The 12,476-nt window shown below is 35.6% G+C and overlaps 5 protein-coding genes across 5 annotated transcripts; 4 read left to right on the forward strand and 1 right to left on the reverse strand.

Annotated features, from left to right (window-relative positions):
- Positions 1-2,481: 2,481 nt before the first annotated feature.
- LOC17876285 (uncharacterized protein At4g26485) lies at positions 2,482-3,586 on the forward strand. Its single transcript, XM_023777647.1, has 3 exons — positions 2,482-2,504; positions 2,846-3,061; positions 3,295-3,586. Exons 1-3 carry the CDS (start codon positions 2,482-2,484, stop codon positions 3,584-3,586), a joined length of 531 nt encoding a protein of 176 aa, XP_023633415.1.
- Positions 3,587-3,779: 193 nt separating this feature from the next.
- LOC17877070 (nicotianamine synthase 2) lies at positions 3,780-5,006 on the reverse strand. The gene has a single exon (XM_006281417.2). The coding sequence runs from the start codon at positions 4,954-4,956 to the stop codon at positions 3,994-3,996; it is 963 nt and encodes a 320-aa protein (XP_006281479.1). The 5' UTR covers positions 4,957-5,006; the 3' UTR covers positions 3,780-3,993.
- A 1,857-nt stretch (positions 5,007-6,863) lies between these two features.
- Positions 6,864-9,392, forward strand: LOC17877376 (cytochrome c oxidase assembly protein COX15). The gene is made up of 7 exons (XM_006280377.2): positions 6,864-7,374; positions 7,548-7,846; positions 7,955-8,180; positions 8,265-8,510; positions 8,602-8,712; positions 8,788-8,919; positions 8,998-9,392. Exons 1-7 carry the CDS (start codon positions 7,189-7,191, stop codon positions 9,172-9,174), a joined length of 1,377 nt encoding a protein of 458 aa, XP_006280439.1. The 5' UTR covers positions 6,864-7,188; the 3' UTR covers positions 9,175-9,392.
- A 118-nt stretch (positions 9,393-9,510) lies between these two features.
- LOC17877092 lies at positions 9,511-10,157 on the forward strand. The gene has a single exon (XM_006281254.2). The coding sequence runs from the start codon at positions 9,635-9,637 to the stop codon at positions 10,022-10,024; it is 390 nt and encodes a 129-aa protein (XP_006281316.1). The 5' UTR covers positions 9,511-9,634; the 3' UTR covers positions 10,025-10,157.
- A 729-nt stretch (positions 10,158-10,886) lies between these two features.
- On the forward strand, positions 10,887-12,300 carry LOC17876673 (transcription factor MYB80). The gene is made up of 3 exons (XM_006281457.1): positions 10,887-11,019; positions 11,132-11,261; positions 11,586-12,300. Exons 1-3 carry the CDS (start codon positions 10,887-10,889, stop codon positions 12,298-12,300), a joined length of 978 nt encoding a protein of 325 aa, XP_006281519.1.
- Positions 12,301-12,476: the final 176 nt, after the last annotated feature.

The following is a 12,476-nucleotide window of genomic DNA, read 5'->3' on the forward strand; positions in this document are numbered from 1 at the left end:
CATGCATTTTCAATTTATAGAATGTTTTGTTTTTTTTAAAATAAAGCAATAGAGTGGAGAAATAATATATGGGAAACTTGTTTGCGTGGAATTTTTGAACTTTGATTATTGTGTGTACTACAAAACATGAAAAACTGTACGACGTATATATATTTTTTAAAAATATTGTAGTAACATAATGTTTTTTATTGGCTGTACGGGTTCATTATGAAAGTTTATAGTCTTAGATTAATAATTCATTTAAGGTACGTAATTAGAATACGAATTTGCTTATTTTAATTTATGTTTTTGAGTTTCGGTAGGTTTTATATCAACAATTTTTTTTATTATTATTACTCGTAATCTCACTGAGTGTCGTTAGGTGTGGCTATCTAAACACTTCATCACTAAGGAACATCTTTTCTCTATAAAGTGCATGTTGGAATCTTCTTTTTGTCCTTTCAACAATGATTTCGGTTTAGAGAAAAATCGTCTTCGATAGAACATGCTGAGTCGATTTTTATGTATATAAAACTTTAAGGTTTTGTTTTAGGTAAATTAATTTGGAGAATTCAAGGAATAAAAATGCGAATGTTTGGAGTTACATAGGAAAGATACGTTCTTCTTTACCTATTCTATAATGATGATGATTATGCGGAATGTACGGGAACCACTTCATGTTTTCGATTCCATGTACTGTGCAAATAGTAACATTTACATCATCTCATGATTTTCAAGTCATGTGCCTCAATTCATGCATGAGTTTCTCCAAAATATTACCTTTAATATGAATTTAACCGGGTAACGTGTATGATATAGTGGGTTTTAAAATTCGCAGGCCTAGCGAGCCTGTTATGGGAAAATGAGCCCGTTTATCGATACGATTGAATAAACCATTTTGCGAACTGCGATAACCAGAACGGTTAACTAAAAGTGTAGTTTAGTTAACGCTCAAATCTCAATGTCTCTTTTACTTGAGGGATGCGTTTCAGTTTTCACAGTAGGGCTTTTTTCTTGTAGATGAGGAAAGTAGTGCTGTGTACGTACGACACTCATGCTGTCCTAGTTCTACTACGTTTACCTGAAAGTCCAGTGCCGGAGATTTTGCGAGTTTCAGCCGAGTCCAGCTAGACAGATGCATATACAAATACTTTGGATTTTTTACGATATAGCTAGCTTTAGATTAATACATCATTTAAGCTACGTAACTAGAATGCAGATGTGGTTTTGAACCAAGATTTTTTATTCATTCATCTTTTCTTTTTGATAATGCATGTGAGACTCCAAAACCTCTCACATGCGTGTGAGACTCATAGTGTCGTTAGATGTGGCTCGCTAAACACTTCATCACTAAGGAACATCAATTTTTTTTATAAAGTGCATGTTTGAATCTTCTTTTTGTCCTTTGAACAATGGTTTCATGTTTCTCGCTTCCTATAAAGTGGATATTTAGGCCTTTTAAGAAATCTGACATCAAATGATTTGATAAATCTTCTTGATTTAATTTGTCTTCAAGATTTACTGTATTCCAATATAGTTTGTAATTAACAGTAGTTTATCTAATATTAATTTATTAATTTATATGATTTTGAGCATGAAAAAAATATGCTCAAAATTTACTTATGTTTTCCTTACTCTACTCTAATAATTTGCTCAAAATTTACTTGTAATTAATTCTCGAGCAACCAATAGAAATAAGGAAATTTCCATAAAACCGCCTTCAATCTAATTTTACTTATGACTTCAAATTCTATCAAATTCATTGTGACTTGTCTCCTGAGTTCGGCCATGTGAATTTTGGGCAGCACGACTGAATTCGATATTAGGCGGATTAGTTCCAGCCGGGTCTTGCCGTTTCTTAGCGAAAACGGCAGAACACCTTGTGTTGCAATCATTTCGTTGCCAAACCATAACTCTACGACGAGGTTTTCAAACCTAACGTTAAGTTTGTGGTTTGGGTTTGTGAAATTGTTCTGTAACATGATGTCGCCGTTAAAATAGACAGGTGATGACTCGAACAGAATGGAGTTGATGGTCTATGGATCAAAGTTGCAATCCCAGCTATTATTCGGAAAATGCTGAACATTAATTTTTTTTAAATAAGAGAATACATAAATTATTGCATTATTATCGAAGGATATACTTACGTGGGCTTTTTTTAATTTCCATCAATGAAAATATGAAGTTAATTCGGATATAAACATCTCCTTTATTATACACGTAAAAGAGAAAATTGTATAAATTGTCTCGGAAAGGAATATATAAGGTTTCGACTCTTCACTTCAAAAGGATGCATGACCAAAATATTAAACGCTTTCGAGTCAATAAATAAATACCCACAAAGTTCGAAGAGCTAGTAAACACACAAAATTAAAAATTTAAATCCTCTTTGACCACCTATGCATCCATAAATACATATGTATACCTGTTTATATGCATATATACACATACTTATAATCTTGGTGTGAGAGGGAAACTCATACAGATCTGTCTAGAGATGAAATGGAAGTTCAAGAAACTAAAAGGTTAAAACATTACAATAACAAACAAAAAATACTTTTGGTAGGCGAAGGTGACTTCTCCTTTTCTCTGTCTCTAGGAAGAGCTTTTGGCTCTGCATCTAACCTCACCGCAACAACTCTTGATACTCAAGGTAAAATCAAAATCTAATATTATTATAGCTTTCGTTACTGCATGACTACATAGACGCCCTTATTTATAAGCGGTTATATCTCTTAAGTGTTGGTATATATATATATTTACTTGCAAGTTGCAATATCAAGTTTATTTAAAGTTTGAAAAAAAGGTGAAGATCGATTAGGTAATATATTATGATGATTGTGGATTAATGCTGGAATAACGTAAGGAATGTTGTAGGGGAGCTAGAGCGTAAGTTCAAGAATGGGAAGGCGAACGTAGAAGAGTTGGAGAAACTTGGATGCAGCGTGGTCTATGGAGTCAACGTTCACTCAATGGCCACAAAGCCTACCCTTGGTGGCTCCGCTGTATATGACAGAGTCATCTTCAATTTTCCTCACGCAGGGTTCGACTATGGTCACGAGCACGAAATTAAAACCATCATGTATGTTATATATATACTCCTTGCATCTCTCCCCTACATATACTATTTCTATTTTTTTAAAAAAAATTCTTTCTTTGAATTAAAATGGTCTAACTCTATTTATTGTGGCTACATTTTAGGCTATGATTTTATGAAACTGAAGTATAAAACGATATTTATTATTGGTCATAGTCAAACCAATTTTTGTTTTTTCATTACTTATTTTCATTTTTTGAATAAATTGTGTGATTTAGGAGGCATCAAGAGCTTGTAAGAGGGTTTATGAAGAGTGCAAGAGTGTTGGTGAAAGATGAAGACAAGGGAGGAGAGATTCATGTGATTCATAAGACAGAGTATCCATTTAGCGAGTGGAAGCTAAAGACTCTCGGCGAGAAAGAAGGTTTAGATTTGATCCGTGAGATGGAGTTTTGTTTGAGTCATTATCCTGGTTACTCCAACAAGAGAGGAAGTGGAGGTTACAGTGACTCTAGCTTCCCTGTTGGGAACTCTTCTACTTTCATTTCCACTAAACAGTTCTTTTATTAATCTGAATAATACTTAGAGCTCTTTTCGTTTGTTACTATCTAGATTTTTGTTTTAAAATTACAAAAAAAAAAGGAGAAAGGAAATGTTTGAGATTGCATGCAAATGTAAAGTTCTACAAATAGGGAAAAAAAAATCGTTTCAGGCACCAAAGATATAAATCACAAACAAAACCTTCATGATTGATCAATATGTAGATTCTCAAGTTTATTTTTTATTCGATGATAACATATAAAAATAACATACAAAGGTTCACACTGATATGAAGATCAAAGAACTTACAAAATTCACAAAATGATAATACTTAGCAAACATACCACACTCCTCACACAAGGCATAAAATTGAAAATAGCAAAACATAAAAACAAATAATTTTAAGAAAATAGATGTATTATATAATTATTACTTGTTTACTCGATGGCACTAAACTCCTCGATCAAATTCTTCTTCTTACCAAGATTGTTCATAATCGCGTGGACCTTAGAGCAATTACAAGGCATAACCACACACCGTCCAATCTGGCTGCCTCTAGCTCCATTCGAACCACCGAGCTTACGTGCGATGACCACCGAGTTAACCACGTCATCGGACGGATGATAAATGGTCAACACCTCAAATCCTTTAAGATCAGAAGAGTCAACGATTGGATACAAGAAAGCCCTAAGACCATGAGCACTCCTTAGCATCAACACAGCTCCAGGAGCCATATGCTTCTCCAAATGCTCAATAGCTTTGACCTTTGACTCTTTATCCATCCCAACAAGAGCTGCCAAGAAAACCACATCGTATTGGTCTAGTCCTTCCGTAGCGTTTAACACATCAGTTGTGTGGAAGATCATGCGTTTCGAGAGGTCAGGATCGCGAGAAACAAGGCTTGAAGCAAGTTTGTTGGCCTGTGAGTCGATGTCAAAGTTGTGGAACGTTGTGTTGGGGAGGTGGAACTTGGCCAAGACGATGGATGTAAGTGGCATCGGACCGGAACCGATAAAGGCGACTTTGGTCGGGACATTTGTTGTGTGTTGAGCTAGGAGATCGAATTCGAGTTTGCCTAGTTTGAGATAGTTGTTGTAGTAGGGAAAGATGTGTAAATGGTTAAGTGGGTTGTCTTCAAAAGAGCCTAAGATCGTTGAGAAGTGTTGCTCTAAATAACCTTCGGCTTCACCACAAAGCTTGATGAGATGAGATCTCACGTCTTTGACTTTTTCATCGTGTATCTCTGTGACATCGATGTTTGTGTCCGTGGGTAAGCACGTGGACACGAGTTGCCCGAACAAAGTGTCGACATTCTTGGATGGTTTTAAGCTCTCGAGGTTTGAGATTTGGTTGTATAAGTCGATGATTTGCTTCACAACTAGGTTGTTTTCGAAAGCCATGTCGACACTATGAAGAGAGAATATAGAGTTTTTAGTTTTCAAGACTTGCAAAAAGCTTGTGTTGTGTTTGCCTTAACCCTCACAAAGGGTCGTTATTTATTGACGCAGTGTGTGGGGGTCCATTCTTGGCTAAATTTTGTTATTTTATTTATTTGATTCGATTCATATATATATATATATATATATATATATATATATATATGTTAAAAATATTTTCTATGTCATTATAATTTATGTTTTAGATTTATTGTTTTTATTTCAAAATGAATGATATTCCATTTTTCGACAGAAAATGTGAACTTGTTTCAATATATAAAAAACATGTAAATGTTTACGACATTAGGGTTTGGTTACAAGTCTAATTAATGTGGAAAAGATTCGTGTAAAATGAATTTCGAAATTAGGGTTTGGATATAAATGTAATATAATTAGAGTTTAACAAAAAATGTGTAAAAGGTTTTACATTAAAATGTTATGATTAAACTGAAGAAAAAAACACAAATTTAATAACTTAAAACAAAAATTAGCATTGCTCTCGTGATAAAATTTTCATTAGTGATGTGTGCATATGCGTATGATTGTGCTAGTCATGCATGAATGGAATCTAAAGGAAAATATACTACGATTTGGTCTTTCTACGTGTAGTCGTGTAATAGTATATATCATTCATTATAAATGCTACACGATGGTACGAGAATAACGTATGGTTAGGGTTGGTAATTTAGGCATGTCTCATAACTTTATTAAGTCGCCACGAAAATGCATCATATAATTATAATAATATATAAGAGAGAACTATATATATGATCTACTTGGGTAGTCGAAAACAGAAAAGAATAATGACATAGTCGAATTTTATATCATATACCGTTGAATTGTAAACAGTCATCAAAATTCGAAAATGTTAGATTCCGTTCACTCACATGCTTTGTTGGGAATAACCCTCGATCCTTTTTGCGCTCACTCGATGTATTTACAAAGTTGAACTGAATACACAAGATTGTCTGAAAAAAAAAAAAATTCCAACTAAAAAATGTTGGTGCTAAGAAGGAAAAAAATAAATTTTCTTTTAAGCTACAAACAAAATGAAAAAAAATAACATAAGAAAAAACTGATATATAGCTAGCTAGGTTTTGCAATTGATATATTGATTTACATGTTTGTTAATGACATTAGTTTATATCACTCAGTGCCTCTTGCACGAAATGAATAGCCAAGTTTACGTAGCTCTCAACATTACGTTTATACGAAAGAAGCGATTTTTGTTTGAGTTCTAAAGTAAGATTTATTTTCTTTCAACATGCATCTAGATAGACTATAGTAGTAGATTTGGTGACTGATCGTGCGATATATATTATGTGCATACATGGTCATGTCTGAGTTTGAGTGCGACTTAGGGGTGTTATTCAACCTTGTATTTTAATTGATTTGGATGTATTTCAAAATCTAGCGTTATTTAATGATGTATTTTAAAAACCACAATAAAATCTGTTGTTATTGGATTTAACATTTGTTGGATGTATTTTAAAGTACTTAAAAACAAGCGTTATTCAATTTTCAATGGATTTTGTTTCATTTAAGATTTTAATGTATTTTACATCTAAAACACGTACCAACACAATCCTAACAATTTTCAAAGGATTTCATCTCTTTCACACCAAATCCATCTTAATTGTATTTAAATGCTATTGAACTTTAAAATCCACCGATAATTAAAATCCCTTAAAATTCTCCATCCAATAACACCCCCTTAATGATTTTAAAAACACAATGTACAATCCTTTAATTTTCATTTTTTCTTAGAAAAAGGCTGAAGACAATGTACAAATCATCTCATGTTATATAATGAACAAAATAGTGAATGCAATTTCAATGAATTATACTTAATTAAAGCCTGACCGATATATTTTACGTAGGTTTGCAGTTCATAAAAAAAAAAAAAAAAATCATAATTTGCCTGCTAAAACTGGTGTGTATAATAATTAAACTTTTCACTAATTTTTTTTGGAAAAAGCCATATATGGATGTATGTTGTTACCCGTTTTTGTTCTAAACACCGTGTCGTTTTTTAAACCGAACATTGTTAGTGTCTACCGAATAGCCACCAATACAAAACCCGAACCCGGAACAAATCCGGGTCGGGTCGAAATTGCAGAAGCAGATTTGATTTGCCGTCTTCCTTTTGACGCCTGAAGGCAAAAACCTTGCTTAAACCCTAGAGAGGAGAAAGAGATGTTTCGGGCAGTGGGATCGGCTCTGAAGAGGAACAAGGAAGCGTTTAATGGAATTGTTCGAGGATTCACCACTACATCTCATCATCGAGCTTTCACCTCTAAAATCACAGCTGCTACTGTAACCTCTGCCTCGTCTTCTACTTTAGCTGGAAACTCCTTATATGGCTTACGATCTCTGCTCAAGGTAGTTTCTACATTCATTTCTAATGCTTGTTCTTAATTCGATTCTCAGATAGTGTGGAAATTTTTTGTCTTAAAGGTTGATACTTTTGATCAGGATTTATGTTAAATTTGAGATTTTGGTCCTTATTAGATGGTTCTGAGATTGGGAATGATCGAGATTCTGTTTTTTTTTAGGGTCAAAATGCTTCATTGTTTAGGAATATGTCAACTGTAGCGTCGATTAGTTCAGGGAGTAAAGAGGGTTTGAAGCTTCTTGTCACTGGAGGACCTCACGCTCGGAAATGGGTTGGTATATGGTTGTTCGGATCAGCTGCTTGGGTTTTCAGCATGGTGGTACTCGGCGGAGTAACAAGATTGACTCGATCTGGTTTATCGATGACTGATTGGAAATTCACCGGTGAATTCCCTCCTCTTTCAGATGAAGCTTGGGCTAAGGAGTTTAAGAAATATAAGCAGTCGCCTGAATATAAGCGGTCAGTGTTGCTATTTTGGTAGCTAAGCTGTTGCTTGCTTTACATGTTTTTGGACGAACTTTTCATGTTGAAAATGCTGTTTGTGTTTTGGTATTTGGTCTTTTACAGTGTGAACAAAGGGATGAATCTTGAAGATTTTAAGTTCATATATTGGATGGAGTATGCCCATCGAATGTGGGGAAGAGGATTGGGAATCATGTTTGCTTTGCCGTTTTCGTTTTTTCTGCGTAAAGGGTATATTACTCTACGTCTTGGAGTTCAGCTCTCTGGTTTATTTGCACTTGGTGCTGGACAAGGTTTCATTGGTTGGTGGATGGTTAAAAGTGGTTTAGAGGTAAGCATTTAGGGCATCAAAGATGATCTTATTGGATGTCAATACCAGAACATTGTGTAACCAGTAATCAGTTTTGTCCTGTAGGAGCCGCCGTCTGAATATTCTCAACCAAGGGTGAGCCCATACCGTCTTGCAGCTCATCTTACCTCAGCGTTCGCCATTTATTGTGGACTTTTCTGGACCGCTCTCTCTGTTGTTATGCCTGAACCTCCAGCTGAGTCACTGGCTTGGGTCCGTGGAGCAGCTAAAGTCAAGAAGCTTGCATTACCAGTAAGCTTGATTGTTGGTATCACTGCGATTTCAGGGGCCTTTGTAGCTGGAAATGATGCTGTAAGCAAACTAAAAATTTGGTATAAGCTTCTATTTTTTTAAGTTACAAAAGGAATCTGAGCATTTTGATCTCTCTGCTTGTGAACTGTAGGGTCGTGCATTCAATACATTCCCCAAAATGGGCGATACATGGATCCCAGATAATATATTTGAGATGAAGCCACTTATGCGCAACTTTTTCGAGAACACAGCAACTGTTCAGGTACACAATTGAAACAGAGCTCTCATTTTACTTCAAGAATCTCAAAAAAAGGCTGAAACTTTTCTTGCATTATAGCTTGATCATCGCCTTCTGGCAACCACAAGTCTAATCGCAATTGGAACAATGTGGTGGTTCACAAGGAAGCTAGACATTCATCCAGCTGTTAAAGCGTTGATTGGAAGCACTGTCGGGATGACGGCTGTTCAGGTTAATCAATCGACATAAAATTTCATGCAAACTTAAAATCAAAACACTGAGGTTTATATATCTTTCTGTTATTTGCAGGTGACGTTAGGTGTATCAACGCTTCTGAGTTATGTTCCGGTTTCCCTAGGAAGTGCACACCAAGCAGGAGCTTTAACACTTCTCACTTTGATGCTACTTCTCAATCACACTCTTCGGAGACCATCACCTTCTCTCCTCAAATCTCTTCCACAAGTTGCTAAATCAAATTTCAGCTAAGCCCTCTTCACCAAAAGCTTTCCTTTCTCATCATTTACTAAAAAACGATTCTTTGGCTCATACTATTATATACTAGCAAGCTTTCTCATCGAACCTGCGTCAACGATGTTGTATTACAGTCATGGTTCGAAAAATAATGTACGAAAACAATTAACAAAACTTTCATATGGATCCCAGAATTCTATGAGTTGATTAATAATGTTTCTTTGTCGGATTAAGACGCTTAGTAATTTTCTATTACCAATTCGGTTCAATGCTATATTTTAGTTCAGTGTCTGTTAGTTCAAATCCGTAGTAAGCCTTGCGGATAATGTTTAGAGACAGTTTTTGGCGTTTTGGGTTAACAAGACTATACACGTGTCGTAAAACTGTAGCTTATAGCATCCACGTGTCAATCTTCCTTTCTATATAGCCATGGACCATGGTACAAAATTCTCAGTTTTAACTTTACATTAGTAGCATGGAGAATCCTGAAGGAAGAAACATAGCCATAACCGATGGAATGAGGCCGACTGTTTCTTCGGTTGTGGAAGCAACTGTAGCAGCCGTGACAGTGGTCGGGCCGCTTTTTGGTCTGATGAGTTTCAGCTTCGTGGCGACGGTGACTCTGTTTCTGATTGTTTCTCCACTGATGCTGATATTTGCTCCGGTTTTGGCTGTGACGGTGGCAATTATTGTGGCAGCAGTGGTTGGTGTTGGGGTGGCTGCAGCCTTGTGGTTGGTGGGGATAGCCGGTCTGGTTTGTTGTGCGAAAGAGATTGGTGTTGGAACCGGAGTTGCTGAGAGGATGGTCGAGTCGGTGGTGAGAGAGTTAGGTTATGGTCGAAGTCGTTACTTACGAGAGAAGTGAGAGGATGGGAATTCTTCTTCTTCTCGAGCTTACTCTTCTTAATTAGTAGTTCAAACTTGGAAAAAGCCTCTGTGCTATATTACTTGTGTCTCATAGAAAAAGGTATAATTGTACACAAGATTCTGTGCTTTTACACGAACGGCTCATTAATGCACACGAACGCCCTCTCGCGATATTCTCCGTACTTCACGTACACATATTCCCTGAAAAGACCGATTCCTCAGAACTACAATATGATCCCAATTATGTTAAAAAATAATACAATTTCAAGTCATGATTTTAAACCCTAGTTTGTTATACAAATCGTTCTACACATCACCAAATTTTTGAAAAGGTTGGTTATATAGATTACATAGATTATATACAAATTAAAAGTGTAAGTTATATATATCGAGAATGTATTTTTCTTGATGGGTGAATGAATGAATATTCTGATAATGAAAAGAGATGTAAAAAGGAGTTGACCAGGCGTTGAGTGGGTGACCTACCGGCCAAAGGGAATCACACGCTCTGTAGCGTTGAATTCTTTAAATAGTTTTAATCACTTCATGCACATTTGATGCTATTTTTCATTTTTCTACTTATGTTTTCATTTTTGTTTTATAATCATACTTACGTATTATATATATATGCATATATTTCCTTTCTTCTTTTCCAATTGATAAGCCTTTTAATTACAAGAAAGTTTAAAGAAATCAAAAGTTTGGCAGTTTTAAATCTTTTGGGCAATCTTTGATTTATAAGCTTTTCTTTTTATCTTTTTCTTAACCAAGTTTTCTTTTTCCGTGTTGGTGAATTAACTAAAAGAGTAATCAAATCGGATCGAGAGATTTTTAAAAAACTAGAAAGAGAGGAAGAGGAAATGGGTCGGATTCCATGTTGTGAAAAGGAGAATGTGAAGAGAGGACAATGGACTCCTGAAGAAGATAACAAATTGGCTTCTTATATTGCTCAACATGGTACTCGTAATTGGCGTCTCATCCCTAAGAATGCTGGTAATTTTGTTTCTCTATTCTTTCTCTTTTTTTAATCAAGTATTAATCTTCCTATATGTGATCATTGTAATGTACTATAATGGATTGAATAAAATTGGTTTATAATAAATAGGGTTGCAAAGATGTGGGAAGAGTTGTAGGCTAAGATGGACGAACTATTTGCGTCCTGATTTGAAACATGGCCAGTTCTCCGAAGCTGAAGAACATATCATTGTCAAGTTTCACTCTGTTCTTGGTAACCGGTATGACTAAATCTTATTAGCTATGGTTTCAATATTTTTGCATATTTTTGACTTTTCTTGGAATGATTTCAGTTTGGTGTATAAGATTACATATAGACTCATAAGTTTTGAACCTTGATGCTCACTTATAGTTCATGAGTTTCTCGATATGTTTCTTGAGAATCAAGAAACTGAATAAGAGTATAAGACCTTGTTTTATATGACAAGTTTTAATTTTCTTAAAATAAATTTAAATATTTTTTTGAGCAACAACACATTATTAATTAGGAAACAAGAAAATAAGACATAAACCTTGTTAATTTCCTTTTGCCGGGTATGGATCAGGTGGTCGTTAATAGCGGCGCAGCTTCCTGGTCGGACAGACAACGATGTGAAAAACTATTGGAACACAAAGCTGAAGAAGAAGTTGTCGGGAATGGGAATAGATCCAGTGACACACAAGCCTTTCTCGCATCTAATGGCAGAGATCACCACTACACTCAACCCCCCTCAAGTTTCTCACCTAGCTGAAGCTGCTCTCGGTTGTTTCAAAGATGAGATGCTTCACTTGCTCACCAAGAAACGGGTTGACCTAAACCAAATCAACTTCCCAAACCCTAACCCCAATCCAAATAACTATAACCAGATTGCTACTGATAACGAAGCTGGTAAAATAAAAATGGATAGTTTAGAGGCAGGGAATGGAATAATGAAGCTATGGGACATGGGAAATGGATTCTCATACGGATCGTCTTCGTCGTCGTTTGGGAATGAGGAAAGGAATGATGGATCAGCTTCTCCTGCGATAGCGGCATGGAGAGGTCACGGAGGAATACGCACGGCCGTGGCTGAAACCGCGGCGGCGGAAGAAGAAGAGGAAAGAAGGAAGCTGAAGGGAGAAGTGGTTGATCAAGAAGAGATTGGATCTCAAGGAGGACGAGGAGATGGAATGATGATGATGAGGAGCCATCATCATCAACAACAACATCAACATGTGTTTAATGTGGATAACGCCTTGTGGGATTTACAAGCTGATGATATCATCAATCATATGGTTTGATTCTTATTTCGTTCAAAGTTGTTTTTTCTTTAAAAATATTTCTTGTTTGGGTTTTCGTTATTTTGCATCACATTGGTAGTTAAACATTTGGTCATATGATTGATTATATTAGGTCTGTTTTTTTTTTCCCTTTCATATATTAATAAGTTTTTGCTTTGTAAAGCATTTAATAATTT

Source organism: Capsella rubella, unplaced genomic scaffold (assembly GCF_000375325.1).
Source record: "Capsella rubella cultivar Monte Gargano unplaced genomic scaffold, Caprub1_0 scaffold_8, whole genome shotgun sequence".
Taxonomy (NCBI): domain Eukaryota; kingdom Viridiplantae; phylum Streptophyta; class Magnoliopsida; order Brassicales; family Brassicaceae; genus Capsella; species Capsella rubella.